The 22,306-nt window shown below is 39.9% G+C and overlaps 1 protein-coding gene and 1 long non-coding RNA gene across 7 annotated transcripts in view; one reads left to right on the plus strand and one right to left on the minus strand.

Moving 5' to 3' along the window:
- The window catches only part of LOC111268733 (zinc transporter ZIP1), a 48,114-nt gene extending 30,444 nt beyond the window's left edge, over positions 1 to 17,670 (minus strand). The window contains exons 1-3 of one of the 5 annotated variants that reach the window (XM_022847884.2): positions 14,423 to 16,368; positions 13,921 to 14,249; positions 3,691 to 4,111 (exon numbers count right to left, since the gene is read on the minus strand). In XM_022847884.2, coding sequence (XP_022703619.1) covers positions 3,691 to 3,968 — 278 coding nt within the window. In that variant the 5' untranslated portion in view covers positions 3,969 to 4,111; positions 13,921 to 14,249; positions 14,423 to 16,368. Of the gene's footprint in view, positions 1 to 3,690; positions 4,112 to 6,508; positions 6,528 to 9,375; positions 9,395 to 13,920; positions 14,250 to 14,422; positions 16,369 to 17,538 lie in introns of those variants that run through there. The other 4 variants (XM_022847885.2, XM_022847882.2, XM_022847886.2 and 1 more) reach the window with 4 other exon arrangements.
- LOC111268736 (uncharacterized) overlaps positions 17,241 to 22,306 on the plus strand; it is an 8,361-nt gene continuing 3,295 nt past the window's right edge. The window contains exons 1-4 of one of the 2 annotated variants that reach the window (XR_002685383.2): positions 17,244 to 17,447; positions 17,667 to 18,596; positions 18,804 to 18,937; positions 19,078 to 19,321. This is a non-coding gene — a long non-coding RNA (uncharacterized LOC111268736). Of the gene's footprint in view, positions 17,448 to 17,666; positions 18,597 to 18,803; positions 18,938 to 19,077; positions 19,322 to 22,306 lie in introns of those variants that run through there. The other variant, XR_002685384.2, reaches the window with a different exon arrangement.

A 22,306-nucleotide genomic window follows, 5' to 3' on the forward strand; every position in this document is an offset into this window, starting at 1 on the left:
CCTCCTCTCTCTCTCTCTATACATATATATTTATATATATATATATATATCTGAGCGAGAGATGTAAAAACCTTATGAATAGCTGGTACCTACCATGTGATGGATCCTATTTACAATTAGAATATTGTTGATCTATTATCATCATGTTTTTACTATTAGTGCAATTATAATCGAAAGCGCTATACCTACAAATAAACTGTGGTTCGCTCGCATAGTGGTACTAATCAAATTATCTAAAGAATAACCTTTTTTTTTTGGTTTATGAGCTACTTTAGCGTTGTAGTTTACCGCCATGACCGCTATCATTTCAAGGATGATCTGGCATGTTTCGATTGGAGGTAACCACAAACCTCGATGAAAAACATTAGCTTCCACCGTAAGAAACTGCTCTTACATCATCGTATACCGGCTCACTACTGAATTTCGCTTCAAAGAGACGCTGTCTAGGAACACCCCGTAGCATCCTGCCGACGTGTGCTTAAACAGTGAATTAGGTACAATTACTTCCATTATTGACGATAGTAACCACTGTCATAATTATTCTATAAGCAATCGTAATTATCATGAGCCGACAAAGTACAACACCCTCTAACATAGCGATTTTGTTGTTGTCGCTGTTACTGCGTCCGTGGTTAAGGGCACTATTATTGTTGCGTTTGTTGATAGTGACTTTGACATATTCTAACGAACGCTGATTTATATTTGTTATTTTTTTTGGGAGGCTCTTGTAATGGCAGGTTTCTGAGCTGCGAATAAACGATTTTCAGTGCCGTCACATTATCCAGCGTCAGCTACCTAAAGGAGCCAACACTGCCAATGCCCTGCTGTTAATACAACACAGCATCCACGACACAATCAATTACCAGACATATATTCGTACAGGCATAGGCAAACACTCCCATATAACGGAGTACGTGGTGCCGCGATAGCTTCGCTTCTACATACAGGATAATTAATGTTACTTCAAACAAAGATAATGACGATGATTACTGGTACAACGATAAAGGCTGAGATACGTTCGTATATAGCGTCCTGCCTGTACCTAGGTCCATTCGTCGCAAGCCTCCTTGCGCAAACAACCGCAGTCAGCACGGCTTCTACCAGGGTCCTGCGGCGCCTGTGACTTTGCTGTCACGGCAACTGGTGCAGCTGGGCGCGATCAGTTGGTACCGTTGCTTCTGTTAAAGCTGTTATTAGCTCTAGAATTCGATGCGATGATTCCATAATGAATTGTGCTTCTGGAAAATATTTGCTGGGAAGGTATGTGTTGGTTAAGGACATACCAAAAGAGTTCGCGCTCACTCAAAATCTACAGCGTTTTATTCGATCGAGCACCAGACGATGATCGCGTTAGTCGACGACGCAGAACGCTAAGGCTTCTACAGTGACGATAACCACAAAAGTAACAACAACAGCAGATCCGTCGGCAAGCACAGCATCAGCAACCCCGCCAGAAATACTTCTAGTAAATGACGACTAGCCTCAACCAGACGGCCTACGCTTGTCTATTGATGTTGGCGCAGTGATCCTCCTATTGTTCTAGCATATTCTAATATTTAGCAGAAACGATAGCAACAAAGGACAAACCAGCACCGGTACTGACTGTATCAGGCGCTATACTAGTCAATAAGTAACTGTCATATTTCGCGTCAAGCGCAAAGGACGGCATTTCATCGGTCAGAGATTCCGTGAGTAACCACTACTCTCCCACCGGTACGGCCGTCGCTAATTTTCCAAATCCAACGCCAAAGCTTTTGCTACTCTGCCATGGCTCGACAGCGATATTATTTATTTACGCAGGTAATCTCCACGGTATCGGCGCGACTGCAAAATGTTTTTCAGTTCTATTAAATCGAATTTCTTACATTAGCGCTCAGCGACCCGGAGCCAAACACACGGCACAGCTGACGTCGGAGGTAAGGATACGCCGGTAGCGTGGGTGGACACACTGACAAATACAAACCACAGTTCAGTGAGCAACAAGTGAAGATCGCTTCTGTCAGAACAGCGACTTTTGCCCCGGGCACTTGCTGAATGAAAAGGAATTGCGGAAGCAGTCCGACATGGTCAATTGACTCTCCCGTTCTATTGCAATACGACTGTAGAAATATTTATTACATTCCGTATCAACAAAATCCGCTCGGTTGACAAGACTGGCTGAGTAGACTGATCGGCATAAGTCAACATCCTTAACAGTTCGTCGTATTGCAGTAAATACTGGATACGACGTTTGCGAACGCTGAAGCATTCCGCCATTTTAGCTGACCTGGTCAGTGGGACAATCGCGTCTAGGGGATTTTTCAATCACAGCAGACAACAATCGCATTTTTGATATGCCTATCTATGTGACTGGCTGTACTCATTATATGGCTGCATCATCCAATTGAATTCAACTGCTCATCGGAACGGACTCATCAGCCAGTTGTTAGGAAATGATGAGCGGAAGCTAGAGCTTTTCAGATGACGGGGGCCATGTAACTTTCTTCCTGCTTCATCAAAATGCTCGTGCGCAGATCAACGCATGATAGAGTGTGGTTGAGATGATTTCAACACAGAGTGCCACAGCGTCTGGCATTGTGGATTCGTCGTTGCGATTCCCCAGCCGCTGGTGATTTGTGGGTTATTCCGGCAAAAAAGAGGGTCGTAAATTTGCGCTCTTACCATTGAAAACACCATAATGTATATTATTAAGAGAGGTGTTTTTGGTATGAATTTACATAAGATAACCTAGGGGTAGCAACTATAGATATTTGCAATAAATCCATTTCATATTTGCAAAAAAGCCGTTTCCAACGCTATGCAGTATTTCGAGAAAAAAGAGTCAAGTAACTTGGAGTCGTATTACAGATAGGTTGCATCGAGTTCATGAAAGTTGAAGATTTTTTGTTTTGAGATATTCGCGTTCCATATATGATTTGATCTACTCATTCTGTTCTTAATGGTCTCAACGATCTATAATACAAACATGCTTCATTCTATATACAGCCTCTGTGGCTGTGTGATAGATAGTGATTATGAAAAATACTATTTGTCTACATCTTCGGACTTAAACCTATCCTGCATTATTTTGAACGGGCTCAAATCGCTACGTATTGAGACAGGTTTAATACCCTGCGATACTCTGCCGTTGATTGTCGGTCAAAGACATACGTATTAGACACACAACCCTTTGAAATGCTCATCTTAATATCACTAGTGTAAAAAGTACTATGGAGATGCTTACGCGAATCTTGTCATTTACTCTCCTCGGCAGCACTTTCGTGCCTTTGATTAAAACCCAAGGCTACCCATCTCTTATTTCGGACAACCCAGTTACCGCAAATATTTCATTTACTCGTCAGAATATTTTTCATTAATATATGTCTATTCTATCACAGAAAGCTATTCAATGTATCGTCGGTTTCGATTTAATCGGATATATAGCAGAACACTATCCATCATGTTAGCATACCTACAACTGATAATAGCGTTGACGCCCCGTACAGCGCTCCCTGACCGAAATTATAAGTGCCCTGCAATGGTTATTTGTAGTCCTATAACGCTAGGAGTCATGACCTACAACAAGTCAGTGTTTGATCATTTCAAAGTCGGCTAAATTTCCCTGAGATAGGCTGTCTCACTTGATAATCTAAAGCTCATTGATTAGTTCATCCTCTAACAAATACACTCAATTCAAACAGATATACTTACCCAAAACAGACGAGGAAAGAAAGAAATTTGCTGTCGTGTGTTTGTCCCGAATGCGCGCCGGGGGTGAAACGCTTAATGATGACGATCGGCGACACCCCGAATAGAAACGTAAAAAATAGAAGCAATAGCGGCGCGAGAATTTTTGCTAGGAATATCGCTGTATGGTCATCGTGATCATGATGGTCGTGCGCTTCATGATGGGGCGTCGTCGAGACGTTGTTCTGCGATGACTCCGCGCGCTCGCTCAGGCCAAATGTCAAATTGGTTAGAGATTCCATGACGTCTAGTCAGAGCTAGAGATTCTTTCTAAGATCGTTTTCGTAACAGACGGGACTTTGCTGCTATAGCCTTGCTTTTGTGGTGTGCCTGAAGCCGCGCAGCGAGCGGGGATTACTCAGATGGGTGTATAGCTTTCGGCTACCTGATGGAAAAACAAATGGAAGCAAATCATGGGTTAGAGTCGTTTTCCCTACTAGTAGCTTGATATGATGTCAGGTGCGTGTTTGACCTGACAATGTAAACTTGGCAAAAGATCCGACGATAGCATCATAGTACGTTACGTTTAACCTAGATGTGTTAGTTATAACTAGAAATAGCTTTACTTAGAGCTGAATCAATGCGATAACCGAAATACTAGTTCCGCAATCACTAAATATTTGCATGCACACGCCAGATAAACAAACATGTGAACAGATCTTACACAGAGAAACACATTATAATATCATAACCGTACGATGCGAAGCGCATGATTGTGCCGCCAAAACTCTGTCTGATCTATATTAGTGTGACAAATAATGTCCACGACCCGGACAGCTGCAGGCTGGCTTATCGCTAAGTGCGGGCTACCTAATCGAGACCTTTGATTTTTTATATAACTTATGTACTTAAGCTGCTTAAGAGATATCCCTCGGCGCAGCAACAGAACCTTGACAAACGAAAAGTGGAATAAACGCACGTTTTATACGTGGCGATAGCTTTGAAGAGATTCAGCAATTTCGAGAGCGAAGAGTTTAACATTGACAGTGTTCAATGGATATGTTGAAGCGCCTGTGCCGTTTGACTTGACTTCAGGAAGGATTGTTTTATAAGTTAGGGTTGTTTTATAATGTAGAACACTATAGATACTTGATATTATTCTAGCAAGTACTGTTCCTCGTATTTTGTGTTTGCAGACAACTTTTGCTGAAGTTTGTTCAGAATGGATATATAATATCCACACCCCAAGCAGATTTTCTCCTTGGTACTTTTTAGCTAACAACAAGCAAAAAGCAGGCAAATCATAAATATAGATATAAGAGCTGGTAATAGTCTACTACAATAAGAATATCGATAATTTGCCATGAAGACGAGGATTTTATATGAATTGTCTATATTCTTTAATGATAATACAAAAACTATACCCTGAATCAGTTTTTCTCACACATTACATCTTACGATTAAAATATTCTAGAACTATGCCCACAATAGCACCCATGGATCGCCATCATCTACCGGCCACCCAGCTGGTCCATTGTTATCAAGGCTAAAGGAGCCAGCCCGTCAGCTCAGCTGATGCTGAAAGTTCGAATACGATATGCTCTGTTACGAGTTACTCTGAAAAAATGGGCACAGGTTCGCTATATAATGCAATAAGGATAAGAAGAAACACATTGTTATCTAAATGTATTTCTTCGTCTAAGTAAGTTGTTGAGTTTTACGTCCAATATTGCCATGAATGATTTGCCCGGGTCATATTGTTTCTATTCTCTTGATCTCTCTGGGAAACACGGTGCCATCGCACTATTAATATAAAGCTACTTGATGAAATAAGAGTTCGGTCAGTCTTGGTTTCATCTAAACAGCCAGTCTATCTCTCGACCGAATTGTTGCTGTCATTTACCGATCTAAACGAAGAAGATAGAATTCATGCGAAGATCAGCAATGTAGCGCGATGCGAATGGTACCGCCGCGGGAGCGGTGGGCCTAATGTTCGTGTACAAAAGCCCTCATTGTCGCGAAATACGACTGAAGTCTTCAGACGCCTGATGATAATACCTACATCTCTAAGAGCTTTAGGAATCCAAGGATTCGACCGGCCCCTTACAACAGAATCGATAGCTAAAAGGCGCACTTAGTAAGCGATTCTTATTTCGATCACAGCTCACACGAGGGCCTGTCGCACTTGTGCACTGAAATGACTGCTATTACATCAATAGGACAATATTGAGTCGATAATGAAAAAAAGGCTTTTTTGTCATTCGTCTTCAAGCGGATGACTTGAGTAATCCATATCACGTTATGATTATGCCCACATTGCTCCACTACTAATAAAGTATTCTTCAAACTTTTTAAATTTGCCCTAAAATTACGGGAGGCTAAGGCCATTATAATGCGTCAGCTAGGCCTGTATAGGTTAATGGCGCATCCACAGAATGATAACAGAGATGCAAATTCTTTTTGAAAAAAAATTTGCAAAATGTTTAAAATATATTATTCTTTTCTCAAGGTGAATCAATGTATTAAAATTTTAACAAAAATATACAATATATCGTGATTTTGAAACTAAGCAATGAAAAAAAAGTAACAACAGAATGAAATAATATCAAGTGATTCATTTCGGTTTTTTTCCTACTGTAGCTAGATCTTCTATACGCCGTGAACGAGCAAACGCGGCATCGCCTCTTGTTTACGTTAATCTGATGTATCGTCGCGTTGGTTGGTTGGTTGATTATAAATGCCTTTGTGTTTTTGCAAATTCGACATTAAGCTTAAATAAAACATGGCATCTATACAGACGATTGGAGGTAGTTGTGATTAATGTACTGGAAATCTTACTTACTCGAGTTCTATTCTAAAAAATTTTGACAACAATTTATTCGTACTATTCTACTTTCAGTTCACTCAGGTCTATGAACGATCGCTGGACCGTATGGACGATACCAAACTGCGCAAAATCCGCCTCGTGATCACAGTTAACACGTCTCAGAAGTTATTTGCGTATGCACAAGTTATAATGGTATTAGAATGCTCAAAGGTTGTTCCATGAAAAGCAGAGCTACAAAATGACTGTTTAAGAGCGCTGTATGTAAGAGCGCTGGATCTTTCAATATAAACCACACCGAGAATGTCTGCTCTCTCTGGGTGGTTGTATGTTCTAGTAAGATGTTGCCGCGACTAAAAGTAAAAACAAATATGGGCTATTCGAATCTTAGCCAAGCTCCTATTACATATCGAAACATTGTGCGGTATCGCTAATACCGCTTGCAGCATAACGTTAAATTTACCAATGCACTTAGTCAAGTGCTCGTTGCAAACATTGTGTTTCCTTATATCTGAGCCGATACACTCAAAAAGCTTCAAGACGACACCTCTATCGTATATCGTTTCAATCAACTAAATAACGTGTTTAACCCATTCGTTTGTTTGGTGGGCAATATATATAACTTTACTTTTTATAAAGTTATCACGGGCTACCAGGTCGTTCCAACGTGCTCGATCTCACCGAAAATTACTAGCCGACGGTATGTTGGTAGACACTACACAACGACGGGGTAGTCCTCGTAAAATCAATGAAACGTTTACACTGCAGATCAGTGCATAAATAATAATAATGGAGGCATCATATTATTATAGGTAGGTGCTAAAACAGGTTGGCTTTCTAACTTTGCAATAGGAATTAAGAAACAATTTATAGCGATCTATCTGAAAAGCGACCCACGCTGTTTGCTCTAATATTTCGATTTACTGCCGACACGTTAACCGTTTAACGCCCTGTCTATTCACATCGTAACTCGGTCAGCGACATACTCATTAATCGGCAAGAAATCTTCTTCTTAGTTGACTGGGGTTCCCCACAAATAAGCGATGGACCCATGATTGTTAATCCGTACTTCAAGTGAGATTTACCTTTGCCATCCTACACTAAATGATAGAACTATACATGCAACCGAGCTGATCGACTCAATCATCCGGAAATAGATATTGCGAGACTTAAATCCGACCCATTACCGAATCCACCGTTTCGTATGTCCTTATCGTCTGCTATTTTGCTGAAATAAGTTAAGCTGTATCGGAACTAAGTCAAGGTGATCTATGATGCTGCAATCGTAGCGGCGGGAAGTAGCTTAGTGGTTAGAGTTCTTCTTCTTTCAGCGAATGCTATCATTAGATGTTCAATGCACGTAATGGGCTAGATAAGAGATAAAAATCCGTGCAAAAAAAATTCGTTAATAACTGCGCCATATTTTTACATACGACGTTGACCAATATCATCGTCAGTGCCTACGTTACAATTCATCTTGCTGGTAATAGAAAAAAAACTCTATTATTATTGTAGTAACTTCAAGTTACTCTGATTTTTTCATTCGTAAATGCTAGCATTATAATAATATAATGGCGATAATAATAGCATTTATGGAAGTTAGAGCTTTAAAGATGACAAATCAAAAAATACAATCGTTTGCAGTCACAAATAACCACAATCCGTAAACTAAATGCCCACTCACTTTTAGTATTACGAGAACCTCAGTTAACGATCTCAAATTGCAAATCTTAAATTTTGAGTTATTTTCAGTCCGCTGCTTAGAAATTCAATTCAGAGATGACGGTGTTCTAACACAAAAACGTCACCTTTCATATGCCCTATTTATCTTAAAACATTCTAGAAAAAAGCGCGTGAAATTCTGCGGTGTTAACGTAGTGAACTAAGTTAACAGAAGAATCTCAGTTTACTAAGAAGACCATACCAAATGCGCTTACGGATTCTATGCGAACTTTCTGTACATTCTCAACAGGGCTTTTCTGATATGATAGTAAATTCAATGCGGTTAAATATTTGAGATAAAATTGTTTCGTGGATTACTAGTTTCACTAAGTACAGTCATCAAGAAATGTTCGCTCATAATCATTAACGCAGGATGTACTTAGCATAGCGCAGGCTAACTTAGTCTGGTATCTGAGAGATTTTTTCGGCACTTGCCTCGGTCAGTTTATAGGGAATAAAATTTATTATTACTGTTATTATTATTATTATTTATAACCGGTGGTGTCCTATAAGAATTTCGAAGTAATATCGGTCCGATTGTAAAGGTAATCTAGATTTACGCCAGCATCCGCTATACGTATGCATTTGTGAAACAGAATGTCACGGCAGAGCTACAGACGATCGATTTTCTAGATCGATTTATAACTTGGATTAAATAGTTCTTGCCAACAAGCTTTGTCAAACTATCTTCTACAATGATACAGTTATAATGGTCAATCGACGACTTATCCTCCGAATTTTCTAGTTGTTACTGCATAACACTGACTGACGTTACGTTTCAATGACGTTTTAGCTGCTATTGATAAACAGTGTCCTGTACGCACCGCCGCCAGAACATTCAAAGGCAGCAAAAGTGTTTGGAGCTACTGCTTGCTGGACACATGCCCTTTGCTGCAAAACTTAGTCCTTGAATTTTCGATAAATTTTTCAAATTTAGCCGAGGCAAAAAATAGACAGTCGGTGGTTCATAATATATATATTTGATCCCACCAAGACCACAATTCTCTCACAAACCATATCATATCTTTCAATGACATTTCGATATAGTTGCACGAGGTCGAAGCATTTGAAGTCGACCTTGTTTGAATTTGTTTAATATACTAATATATGATATAAAACATACTGATTCCGAGCGGCGAGCTATTCTATAATATAGAACTTACTATCTAACCGCGTTGAACGTCGTTGAAGAGCATTAAAGCTGAGAGATGCCCGGGCGGTGCAAAGTCACTTCAACAGTGTCATCAGGTTTGCTTATTTAGTGCCTAGCTCATAGTAAATGCGGAATGTCGTTTCCACTAAATAGCTATTAATTCATAAAATATGCGATCTTATCGTATGAGTTTGATCATCTGTTTATCAATTTTTTTTTCCTGCTGTTTCGATACCCAATGTTTCTTGAAAGGAATTTTCCTCCATGAAGGACCCTGTAATGGAGACCATTCCAGGACATGCGTAACTGTCCTTTCCCTTAACGCATCGGCTCACTTGTGAACGATTACGGTTATGGCCATTTTTTTTTTTGGGTTACCTCAATAGCTGTTGGTTTTATAGAATTATTCGTATCAGTTCAAGCTATTATGAGCAATCTTTACTGCGCTGACAGGTATTCGTACATAAAAGTCATTCGATTTCAATGTACTGCTTAACCTGGATATTCTCTAGCATCCATACGACATGTCTGGTTGTGTTATATGTATACACATATATATCTGTCTTCGACTCGTCCAAACATAGTCGTAATAAACTTAACTAGCTAGTTAGAACTTTAAGAATAACGCACCGCATGTTAATAAAAGGTATATCGCATTGAGAAAACCAAGGTCGTTCCGACAGTAGTTTGACTTTGGAAGCGAGCTTTTAACACGCGATAATAAATGCGCCGAGCCGTAAAAGATACGACATTGTAGGGCTGCGTCAGTATACAGTGTAGAAATACCTTCGATAAAGCTACATATAAATGTTTTATAATAGAGCTATCTTCTCTAACAACCTTAAATGTTTACGTCTTTCCCAGAACAGAAACTCATAACAGAAAGTGGATAATCGCCGATCAACCCTACAAGTAAAATTATTTTGTCCCGTTTGATAACGAAAAAAGTAAGTACCGCCATTAACCTGAGGAACCTTCCATTTATTGTTTAATGCGGTTCAAAGTTTAAGTGTTTGCGCTTTCGTTCTTATTTCAGAATAAGATAAACAATTTTCAATGACGATTTTGCACAAAGGTCTAGCAATATAATAAATGATCAACAAAGGAGTCTCAAAGGAATTTTTATAGTAATAGTAATTGAAATTGTAGCACAGTTGCTAAGTAAGCGTCATGAGGGATGAACGGGTCAATATAGCCATCTGTGCATACTATTCTTTATTAGTTCAAGAAATATGTGCTTGATGTCATTACATCGTGACGGTCTCTTCGACAAACCTCGGGCTCATATATATGAATGTAGCATGGTGCAGGATGTTAGGGGTAAATTATCGTATCGGCAAGGTAATTCACGAGCAGCAGAATCCCATTGAGCGAAAAAAATATTCGACATTAATTTTTGTGCGAATTTCACAGTCGCGCGCTGTCAAAAATGTTGGATGACATTTGGCAGTTTCATACGGTTCCATGGGCTCTGCTTTCCCCAGTATAAGTTAAGCTCAGTAAACACTGAAAATTCAATTCTAGGACAATATATATATATATATATATATATATATATACAAGAAATGGACAGATAGATAAATTGAGAAGTTCATATTCTAGAAGGAGACTAAGTATTGAAAGGACGGCTCCCACATGGTTGCACGTCCGCGCATTTAACCTAATTCGACTTCACCAATGAAGAAGAGTTTTCTCTTGGTTGTACGACTTTGTTCCGTTAGAAGCATATTGCATTTATGGCTACATTTCATAACGAGAAATACTTAGATATATTATTCTTTTGCTGTAGATCATCATTTTAACTCGGATCTACCTAGTTTATATGACTGGCTCCCCTCTTCAGCGTGTTCGTGTTGCCAAAACCAAGCTACATGGAGAAAGACATTAATTTTTAAAATATTAAAAGTTGCTCGCTTTATTTGATTTCGAAAGAGAAAACTCTTCATTTTGCAGCGTACGTTAATTAAATAATATTGAAGAAAAAAAGCAAAAGTATGAATCGTCCTCCCGCAAAACAATAGTTGGTTATTTTTTATTACAAGACATCACTTGTTCAAACACCCAACTCGTGGATATCATAGTAAAGTTTGAATCATGAATTCCCGATCGGTAAGCTCTCACACCCAAGGATACAAGCATGTATTTGTCTGGAGCATACTGGCATGGCTATAGGCAAAATGGTGACAGATAATACGGGTATTTCTAGTTAAATGTATTTGTCCCAACATTAAGATCAGTTAATTCAATCTGCGAAAAGCAATGTAAAACCAAACTGCTGTTGGCAAAGGTACGCGACAGCGTTTGCTTTTTGAGCATACAACAAATGCCTCTGAGAGCTCACCTATCTATCCTGGCACCATTGGTGTTTTAATGTAGTCTACCTAAATATTTCCCATCTAAATCGATTTGGATTTCTGCGCGGAGCCATTAACCTTGTACTGAAAAACCAATTCAGTTGGATCCCATAGTAGTAGCTTGGAAATCCATTCGAAGTGAAAGCCTTCTTATAACCGTTCTTTGTTTAGCAAATTAATTTATTTAAATAAGTAAAACTTTCACGCAGCACAACTAAAGAAACTTTAGTCTCATAATACGTCAAGCGGCTCGAGAGAGCGCGAAGGACCAGCCATCGACAACAAACGCTTTTTTTTTTTCATTCATCACCGAAATGCATCAAGTTGTGCCATAACTACAACATGATAAACACTGCTACAAAAATGATGAACAAATGTTTATTTATACACTGATCGACTAGTACAGTTGTAAAGTGTAAATTCTACGACTGCCTGGAAACTGAATCCAGTTTGGCTTTTCGTCTGATTTTCAAGTAGATAGCTAATGTTTGTAGAGCACGACACAGTTATGTTTCTGCCATATTGGCACCTAACCGCATTTGGATCTCGGCAGTAATTTAAGCAGATATTTTTTTTTATCCTAGAAGACATGACCCATATACTAATTCGCATATACAGATAGATTTATAATCGATATTTGCACTTATGCTTTTGCAAAGTATTAGTTACATCACTGCAAGTGTTCACTCCCATTAAATAGTAAACAATCTCATATATATTTGTCATGTACATAATAACAGTATGTCGCTTGTTTCTGTTCGCAACCTTCGTTACTGTCTAACATGTAATTTGTTTTTCCATAGTGCAAATATTTTATCATTAAATGTATATACTTACTTAAACTGCAAATTCTTGCCAGTATCTTGCAAGCTAACTACTGCATCTTTTGCTTACTACATAAATGCTAGAAATAGTGCACGCTACACCCGAAACAATGGAACTATTGTTACTTCTTACTAGAATTGAAACTACTAATATAATAGTAGAATAATGAATCGGATAAAAGCTTTTTTTTTTCCCCACTATTAACCGTAGTTTTAGCACTTGAGATGGATCGCCTTGATTTTAGTACAGATACCAAAGGCCAAGGTTAAATGGACGGGCCCGTTCCTCAACCAGGGCAGTCTTAATCTGTCAGCCTTCAGAGTAAAAAGTGAAAACAATCTATGAAGATTTTATAAGCCAAAATTAATTCAAATACTTTCAAGCAGTATTACTGTATTAGATATACGCTATTTTGATCGATGACCTTCTACATTTTTCTGCTAGCACTGTGATCCCATCACCGGATAATTTCGAAAATGGTAACATGTGATCCCTCTTTCGAAATTAAATATATACCATCGCAGGAGTTCCGCGAGGACTCTTTCAGATAACAATCCTTTGCTCCAAGATCTTGGTTATAAGGCGAAAGTATCAAAATGTCCCATTCAAGTTCTTCTAATTCTCTTGGATAACCAAAGGTACATGCGGTCTAATATGCAGGAAGACGACGCCCCTTTTGTTTAGCAGTCCCGTTCGATTTTTCTATGGCTCCTTGTGATCTTATTAGTTGTAAGCAAACCAGTAGAGGTTTGCGTCAATTGTTTTGCCAATCGACGTCATCTAATGATGCACGATTTCGTTCCAGTTCCATCAAGCATCTACTTGGATGTCGGTACGGAGCACAAATTATTTAACACATTTTTTGTGCATCACTGTTGTTTGTGATCTACTTTTATTGCCCACGGTCAACCGCTTTCAAAATCACTCAATTTCGTTGCGTTTCCGTTTAATTTTGCAGATAAAAGTACGATTGAGTTACTCTTTCTTGCGTCAATTCGTGTTGCACAAAAACAACGAGCTTTTTTTTTGTAGTCAGCTTTCTGCAAATGGTTTAAAATTATTTGGTGATGAATATTGAGTTTCTTGGCAATGTCATGGCTACTTACGCGTCGCCCTCGTTCAACTTTAGCATGCTAATTTCATCAACAATTTTCGTACTCGTACATCGAAATTTCCAGTTCAAAAATCGTTTCAAGCCTATGAACATCAGAAATTGTTTATAGGTCTGAACAATATTTATGTCTTTATCATTGAGAGATTGTAAAAGATGGCGATTTTGTTTGTAGAAAATCCGCTTATCTTTAAGCCGCTTTATTTTGGGTCTGAGTAAAAGTGATACAAACAGCTTTAGTATATCTACAACTGTCAGATCTCACCTTTTAAACGGCACTAATGCTGGCTCGACATGATTCATTATCAAAGACGTGTAATCTCAAAGTAATCTAGCTAGAGAAACCGTCAATACTTTTTTGACAACCCTGTGTAATCACGAAAATAAACACCATGAATGTTACTTTAACTCTTGCAAGTCGGCAAGGCAAGAAATCGAATACGTATGTTCTATTTTTTTCTCTCTCCTATTATCGCCTCTCCCCCCGCCTCTTCTCTGTGAATGAGCCTTTTCTAATATTCCTGTATTCCAACTGCAGAGCTGAGTTAATTTGGAAGTTATATCACGTTCTCTGTCAGTTTCTACACCATCTGACTGAAAATTAAACACAAATCTATTGGTCTGCGTCCTTCCACCATGTCTATACAGCAATATATTTCAAAACCTAGCTCAAACTATAATCTTATAATACCTATAAGATAACACGTTCATCTTTGGGAACCTTGGATATACTCTGGTTTTTATCTTCCTCTCTGTCTTGCGCTCACCTTACGTCCGTTGTTTCTCGCCAGTTGGACTAACGGGTACCAACCCTTTTTCACCAACCGACAATTGTACTTCTCAGCAACACACAACAATACACGGTCGGCCGATGTCTGACTGATCCATCCACACTCACTGATTGACAGTCCAATCTTCTTTTTTTCCAGCTTTTCGCTAACCGAACGCCAACGATGGCGGCTGCTTTGATCACCGGTCGAGCTACTGGATTATGAGCAACGTAAGAGAATGAATTGCTTTGGATTATGCAAACTCACGGCCGTAAGTCTCGATTTGTTCCCTGCTTTTGTCGAGGTCTTCGCGCGAAGAAAAACTGCCAACAGCCCACCGCTGTTGTCTTTCCTCTATGAGTTGCAATTGCACTAAAAGGCATCCGTTGCTGAACTGTAGGACAATGACAATGCAACGATTAGGACGATGCCCATATGTACCGAGGGCCTTAGTAGTGGTTGCATTTTGATCCACGAATTCTATCCTAGTGACACCACGCCGGCACGCATCGTTCGGCGAAATAAATGGATGGCTTGCTTTTAGATAGGGAGCATTCAGTCTACGTAATGTTTAGGCAGGTTCTCGTCTTAGAAGACAACAGGACGCGATCAATTCTGGACTAGATACATATGTGCTACATTAGGCCAGAACCTTTGCCATGTTTTTCCTGCACTTCAATCTTCGCATGGTGCCCTTGCGTGCAGCAGCAACTGCAAAACGCTGCCGGTTAAATGCAACAGCTGATCTGTGGCCACTCTCTCCGGCGATACGCGTGTCAACAACTGAACGCTGTGAACGAAATTGATATTTGCGCAGATCTTGTTCGATATGATGTTCACGGCTTGTCAATGCTGATCACTGCACATAAAAAGATTAGGATGCACGTAAAGGCAACTATTTTGAGTCTAAGTCCACCTTTTTTTTTTAGTTAAGTGACTGTTTGTTATCAAATGTGCTCATAACAACGGAAGTAAATCTATAAGGTAGAAATGCTTTGTCAAAGGAACCGCATAAAGGCTTGACGAGAAAAAAATGATTATCTTGCAAATATCACTTTCAAGTGGCGCAAGTGGTCACAAAAGGTTACCACTGCCACTGGTGCTATTAAGCAATTATGCACGCTCGCGAAACCCAACTATCGACGCATACAAATAATTAGCGGTGATATTAATCGACTCTTTCCTGCAGATATCTTATGAAAGCCATGACTCTTGACAATAGGTGTTAACTGTTTGCCGTAAACAGCCGTTTGTAAACAGCGTAAACTCTAATCTTAAATTAGCACTGCGGCCAAATTTCAATGCACAATGCAACACTTCACACCGGGCGGCTTTACTGAACAAGGCAGTTCATCGATACTATCCCTCCATGATACAGAATAATTGTTTTTTCTTCTTCTCTAAAAACTCAAAGCTTCGTATAGTTGCTTTTTGTGTCACTTCAGAAGTGGCACGAGACCTATTACGTTCTACTTTACGTAGTTCATTTTGCCACTGTTGTAGACCGTATGTCGTGATTGTTTTCTGCCACCCGAGCGCGCATGGCAGGCTCTTTCGTCTCGCGTGGTTTGTCGATCAACCGTAAGCAGCCGTACGAATTATACTACACCCCTTTCTCGCGACGGTCTGCTTAAACCATCCTACAGCCTGATAGGGAAAACACGCGCCAAATGTCCAGATAACACGATTGCACACTTTCGACGAAACAAATGATACTATGGCAGATACGCCGCTCTCTGCACTACATGACCGGTTATTACTACCATGATTCACCATGCAACACCAAACAGATCGCTAATGAAACTGGTCAGAACGAATCCGAAGCTCAACCGTACAAGTCCTTATCATCTCGATGTATAGTCAGGATCGATTTTGTTGTTATTATGATTAAATTACTCCTATTTACTCAGGAGTCTAACTAACTCTAGGTTAAGCTTCGCTCTCCTGTTCACTTTCTCTGTTATAATCGGCGGCTGATATTTGTTGACTGTATTCTTTGTGTATTGTCTATTGTTAGTAGTCGACGCTTATCCTAATGGATGGATACATTTTGTTCGGTTAACGAGTACCAGCAGATCTTTCCTAAAATTAGCACACGCCGGCTTGACCGATTCCGACAACGATCGCTAGACCAGTGTGAGCGGGTAACGCCGTTAGGCGCCGGAATGGCTGTCACCGGAGTGGCCTATTCTAATGGTCACTCGTCACTGGTTACTAGCGCTGGACGCTCAGCGTTTGAACGTCCGAATAGTAAACAGCTATAGCAACTAACTATGCGAATTAATTCGTTCTGATCCGCCACGAACTGCTGGTGCCACCAGACCAGATTGGACTGTAAGCCGTCGAAATGCCAGTGGTTATCGTTGATAGTGTTGTGTTCAATAGAACCGTCCTTTCTGATAGTAGCTTCTTACGGTTGTTCACCCACTACTGCAACGGCTAGTGCTGGCGATTTTACGTTGCTGCCTGTTGGAAAATCGCTGCCGCTGTTACTGCCGACAATTCGCTCGCTTTCTCAACTGAGCTAAGCTGTAGCGTGGACGCAACGCCGGAGTTTCGCTCGGCACTACTGAGAGTCACGCATCAGACCCGTGGACTCGATTGGTGATCGACGGTCAAGCTGACTACAAGCTAGCTAGCGAAAGGGCCGACCAGATACACGTCCATGCGCAAGCTCTTCTGGCCAAAACCAGCCGCCGTGCAAGAAAGAAGGCCTTCTGGCAGAGCTGATAGCTGGTGAGGAGCCACGAAACCTCCTTGCCTATGATGGCAAAGGGCTAACGCTGGAACAACTATAGACGAAAATGAAAGAAGTGGTGGCTGGGACGTAAAATCCGGGGGCGGCGGCGGCGGCTCGACTAACTTCGTCAACAGCTTGAGAAGTGACAGTTAAAGGACAATGAAACTCGAGATCGTTTCAAAAGAATTCGTGGAATATCTGTGCTAAAATGGAAGACAGCCCCGTAAGGTGTCTGATCAACGTTCTTGACCCTCGCTATGGTGTATCTTTACCATCGTCATTGTAAGAGAATTCGCTACTGCTATTTCATCTGCAGGGTACCTTAACATTTACATACAATAGAAATGCATGCACAAATGCATTGTAGAATTACCGGCTTCCATATTCTTCTAGTTTTTGACGAATTCTCTACTCGTCCGCACACGCTTTTGCTTTGTTTCTACTATATTCCGCTTTGTACAACTACTTTCCTGAATTAGTTCTCTGTTTGAAACACTACAGGGTCACAGCACCTGAGCACAGATCAGAAGCCTATAGACCATCTTCACTTCGGCGTCGACAGATGATTGATCCAGCTCCAAAAAATCGGGGGTAATGTTAAGCCCCCGTCGCGCGAGAGACTCCTTCAACGAGACATTCGTTCTACCTGTTGTGGCCTAGTCGACTAGCAACTTGCTTGCTACCGCAGACTTCTAGCAGCATTCCACTCCGTCCGCATCGTTAGTCTTCACAGTGTTCGTCCTTCGCCAGACGGACACAGCACCAATGTCCACTTCCCCTTTTGACTACCCCGGAACTGCGAGCAGCCTTGTTCTTTTCGATGGCCTATCCACAGCCTCGAACAGCGCCCTAACTCTTATTATTTGTCGACCCTCTCACTCCTTCATTCTTTTTTTACTGCCGCAAGTTTGCTACCTCTATTCTGATGTCCACGTATCCTTGCCTTTTCTGCTGCGTTCGTCACGCGATCAATGTCCCTTGCCAACACTCCTGGCGCCGGAGCTTTCTACGCTCATGCTTATGGCGACTGCTGTTTGTGGTAGATCTCAACTTCTCAACAGCAGCAGAAGCCGCTTGCGAACCACAACAACGAAGATTGGCGGAGCGCCGCGGGGGAGAGAATCACCTGAGGCGAATATGGTGCTATGGCTATAAACAGTTGACGCTGTGCTGTTTTGGGTAGACAGCTAGGATGGGGCTGGTAGACAACGCCATAGGTGTGCAGGCATACGAGCAGCGGCGGTGACAAAACCAATTCACAACATTATATACGCTTCCCGACTTGCTCGTGTCTGGGATGAACGAAACGTGAAGACTCTCGTGGAAAGACATCAAAGACGAACTATTCGAGCTTTCGCTCCGACTTCGAAACGGCGGCTAGCTAATGGTGGCGTTTTAGGGTAGAGCGTTACGAGAAGGCGGCAGACAGAGGTTGGTTTCTCATCATTAAAAATTATGCAAAGAGGAAGTTACTCAAATTAATTTTGTCAATTGTTTTTATTACGCAATAGTTGTATACGTTAAGCCTAATGAAATTTTAAGCGAAATAAGGCTAGAACGTCTAGAGCACGTATAACAGATTGATTTGTACATCTCCTAATTTGTAATGAAGATAATCATTTTGCCGTTGTAAATCAGCTCGTTGGGAGAACAGCACCTGTTGATACTACAGTGCGTCCACGACGTAGAGCACAGATTCAACGTCACCAACCTGTCGCACTGATCGTCGTCAATCTAAATTTGCCGTTAAGAAGTGAGACCATCGTGTCTATGTATGTATTCATATGTCCATAGGCATGACAAATGTGTTTGGTATCCTTGGGGGCTTCTTTATCTTGTAGTGGCTTCCACATGAATCTTCTCATCATTCACAACAAGATACGTTTTACCTAAATTAGTTTTTTTATTCTAGGCGGTGACTTGCAGCAGTTTCCTTATTTCAAATTCATGGAACCACAGCGTCGTATTTAATCCTCGTATGCGCGGTCGTGTTATTATCAATTTTAATAGGCATTTGATTATTTGATTTGTAAAATGAAATTTTACACTTGCTACATAACAGCAAGCAACAGATAAACTAGACTATGTCAAAATGGGCCCTATCTTTGCGTTAACAAATGTTTACTACGAAATAAATCTATTGAGCCTCCTCATCACCGAGAACAATTCTGTAGAACAACAACGGTCGCCCGATACCGGGTGAAATGTTGAAATAGTGTGTCAAACGATAATTTCTTATTTGATGCGTTAAGCTCATTAGGTACTCATGCTCTAAATTTTTTTTTGTGAATCTAAAGGAATTGGAGCAATCAACGACATTCGTGTCAAACCATTCTTGAGCAGTCTTCTTTCGATAGTGTTGTTACCGTGTCCAAGGTGAATTTTCTAGGCGCGTTAAGTTTCGACTAAAGACATACAACAAAAAGTGCTGAAAATGGGTTCCTTTTCGCCTAAAGTATCTATCCTTGTGAAGTCCCTTCAAGTCGAGATTGTGTTTTCCGGAAAATACCGTTAGCACGTTTCCAGAGCAGGAAGAGTGCTTTTGAGCGGTATATTAGAGAACGCCCGAAGGGAAGTGGAAACACTTTTACTAATCTAACAGTTAATACTTAGAAAATTCGAGGTAGACGTTGACGTTTTTAATGATAACGATATATTTGGCAGATCGAAAAGTCTGTATATAGACGAGTCTGAGATAACTCGTATGCTTACTTGACTTCACGAGAACGTCGAAGCGAATATCGGGTGAGCGTTTGCGCCCCCTGGCAGAAGGCACGCCGGTCTATAGTAGGCGGTCACAGAGTTTGTAATCCCCTGCTTCTTTCCAATGGGTGGTTAGGCGCCCTTTCGCAATTTCGCTAGCCTTGTCGTTTATTGATCACAAAAAAATGTATTGGGTTTCAAAATGAACGCACCGTGTTTCTGAGAATGCTAAAAATTCAACACTTTGTGAAACAACCATATTCAAAATAATAGCCGTAAGAATATAGGATCCCGTATCAAAGAAATACACAGAAAAAACGAAAAACCGGCTTTAATCAATTGAATAAACAATAAAGATTTTTGGAGAGAAGCAAAAAAGATTTGAGACGAATCTTAAAATACTGAAGAGAGTATAAGATAGTAAAAACATAAATTAGAGCTAAAAATAAAAGACCTGAATTAATTAATGTTTAAGATTCTCTTTTCGGTCATCGAATTTCGTTGAGTTGTCTAAAATGAACGTTTGCTTTTTTTCTAGTCTCCTATTAAGGCTAAATCGGATTCGACGGGGAATATGATCTTTGTATCGAAGATACGATTCAAGGTTCAAGCATAGGATAGAATTATGCATGTATTTTTCCATGAAACCCTACATATAAAACTATTGGTAGAATGAAGAATTAGCTTTCTAACGGTATGTTGCGTTTGGCCAAAAAGATCAAAAGCATGACTGGTAAAAAATTTCGGTTAGGGCCCAATATAGTGGCAAACAAAATGAGCGCGATGGAAGTAGTACGATCAGCACACTTTTTTTGAATTTTTTATTGAAGAACTCCTGTCTTTAATCCATATTCAGAAACATAGGAGCTACATTATTCGGCGTCTGAAATCTAGATACAGTTGATATCATTGCTGTACTCGAAATACCTTGAACCTTGACGCAAAGATCGGCGACAACATGTTGATTCGTTTGTTAATCGATAATTTACTATATTCACAATCAAAACCTTCATTACAGTGACAAGGTACTAGGGGTAGTTTAATTAGGGGTAGGCAGTAGGGGTAATTTAAAATTACAACAGCTTGCCGGTCGGAACCCGCAATGATTTAGTATCATATCACTTATCATTTACAAAAAAAATATTAGAAATACTCTTGAGTAAGCAGTAAAGATATCTCGTGAGAAACAGCTCTTTCTCTATATAACGGCCAAATATAGCCATATGCAGTATTAGTACATGCAATAACAAGTTTTGAACACTGATTGACAGTAGGCTGCTTCAAGAGGGAGCTCCATACTAAAATGAAAAAAAAATATAACTATCTAATGGAGTTGCTTCAAGGCAAACGCCCACAAGACCAGGACGATATCAAAGAATTTATTGCAACCGGTGATCCTCCAAATAGAGCGGATTTTAACTCATTTGACTCTTGACAAAACTGTTCAAGTACCAGAGACATGTAACGCATTATTTTCTAATGATATAGAGGTCGGATCGGTAAATGCTTAAAGCTTGAAGGTAGACCTTCAAGCTGTAAGCAATGTTTTAAAGAATAGAACTGTTCTAACAATCTAAACAGCAATCACCTGCACACCACAGAATATGAATATTTATGACGACATACGTGTTATTACTATGAGAGGTACATAGAATACGTCAAACAAGCCTCAATAGGATTCATTGTCTTCTTATTTTTTGCAATGATGGCATTACTGCTCCGTTTAGTCATCACCGTTTAAAAGAAAGTCGTATACGTGACACATAAGGAAGGCTCGAAATATGCTGCTGGGTTGCTTTTTTCTATAGATGCATGTAGATTTTTTCAAGTGTGTATTCTAAAAAAATTTTGTACCTTTGAAAATCGATCAAATTTCTATGTACATGATATATAGTTTTTTGATCGCTCATTATCATGCAAAGCATCATTTCCATCAACGGAAAGATTTAGTATACAATGACTTGTAGGAGAATTGGGTCTGTCTTTCTGAGAAGACAAGGCCGAAGTTCAGTAAGATTAAAATTAAACCACTACTCTAGTTTTAAGGTTCTCTTATGGCTGACTTTTCACCCGGAACATGTGCAGAATCCAATGAATAAAGCAAGGATCAACGTGAGACTTTTGTTCAAGTCCCTTCAAATTCCGACAGTCGGACTGCTAGCATTTTTTTCCATTCTTGTTAGTCAGGTCATTTCATATATGTAATATTTATATAATATATATATATATATATATATTCGATGACTAGAGCCTTTACTAGAGAAGTTAAACCTTTTGCCTGAACCATTAATGCCTTAGCGTGTAAACTCCCTTCAAATAATTCGATCCTTTTTTTTTTCTAGAAGTCCACTGTATGGGGGAATGATTTAACTTAGTTAGCAACTGAAGTATAGATCTTTTTCCATCTTTGACATAGATCATTCGAAAATTCCTTGGAA

This window comes from Varroa jacobsoni, unplaced genomic scaffold (assembly GCF_002532875.2).
Source record: "Varroa jacobsoni isolate VJ856 unplaced genomic scaffold, vjacob_1.0 scaffold_1314, whole genome shotgun sequence".
Lineage (NCBI taxonomy): Eukaryota > Metazoa > Arthropoda > Arachnida > Mesostigmata > Varroidae > Varroa > Varroa jacobsoni.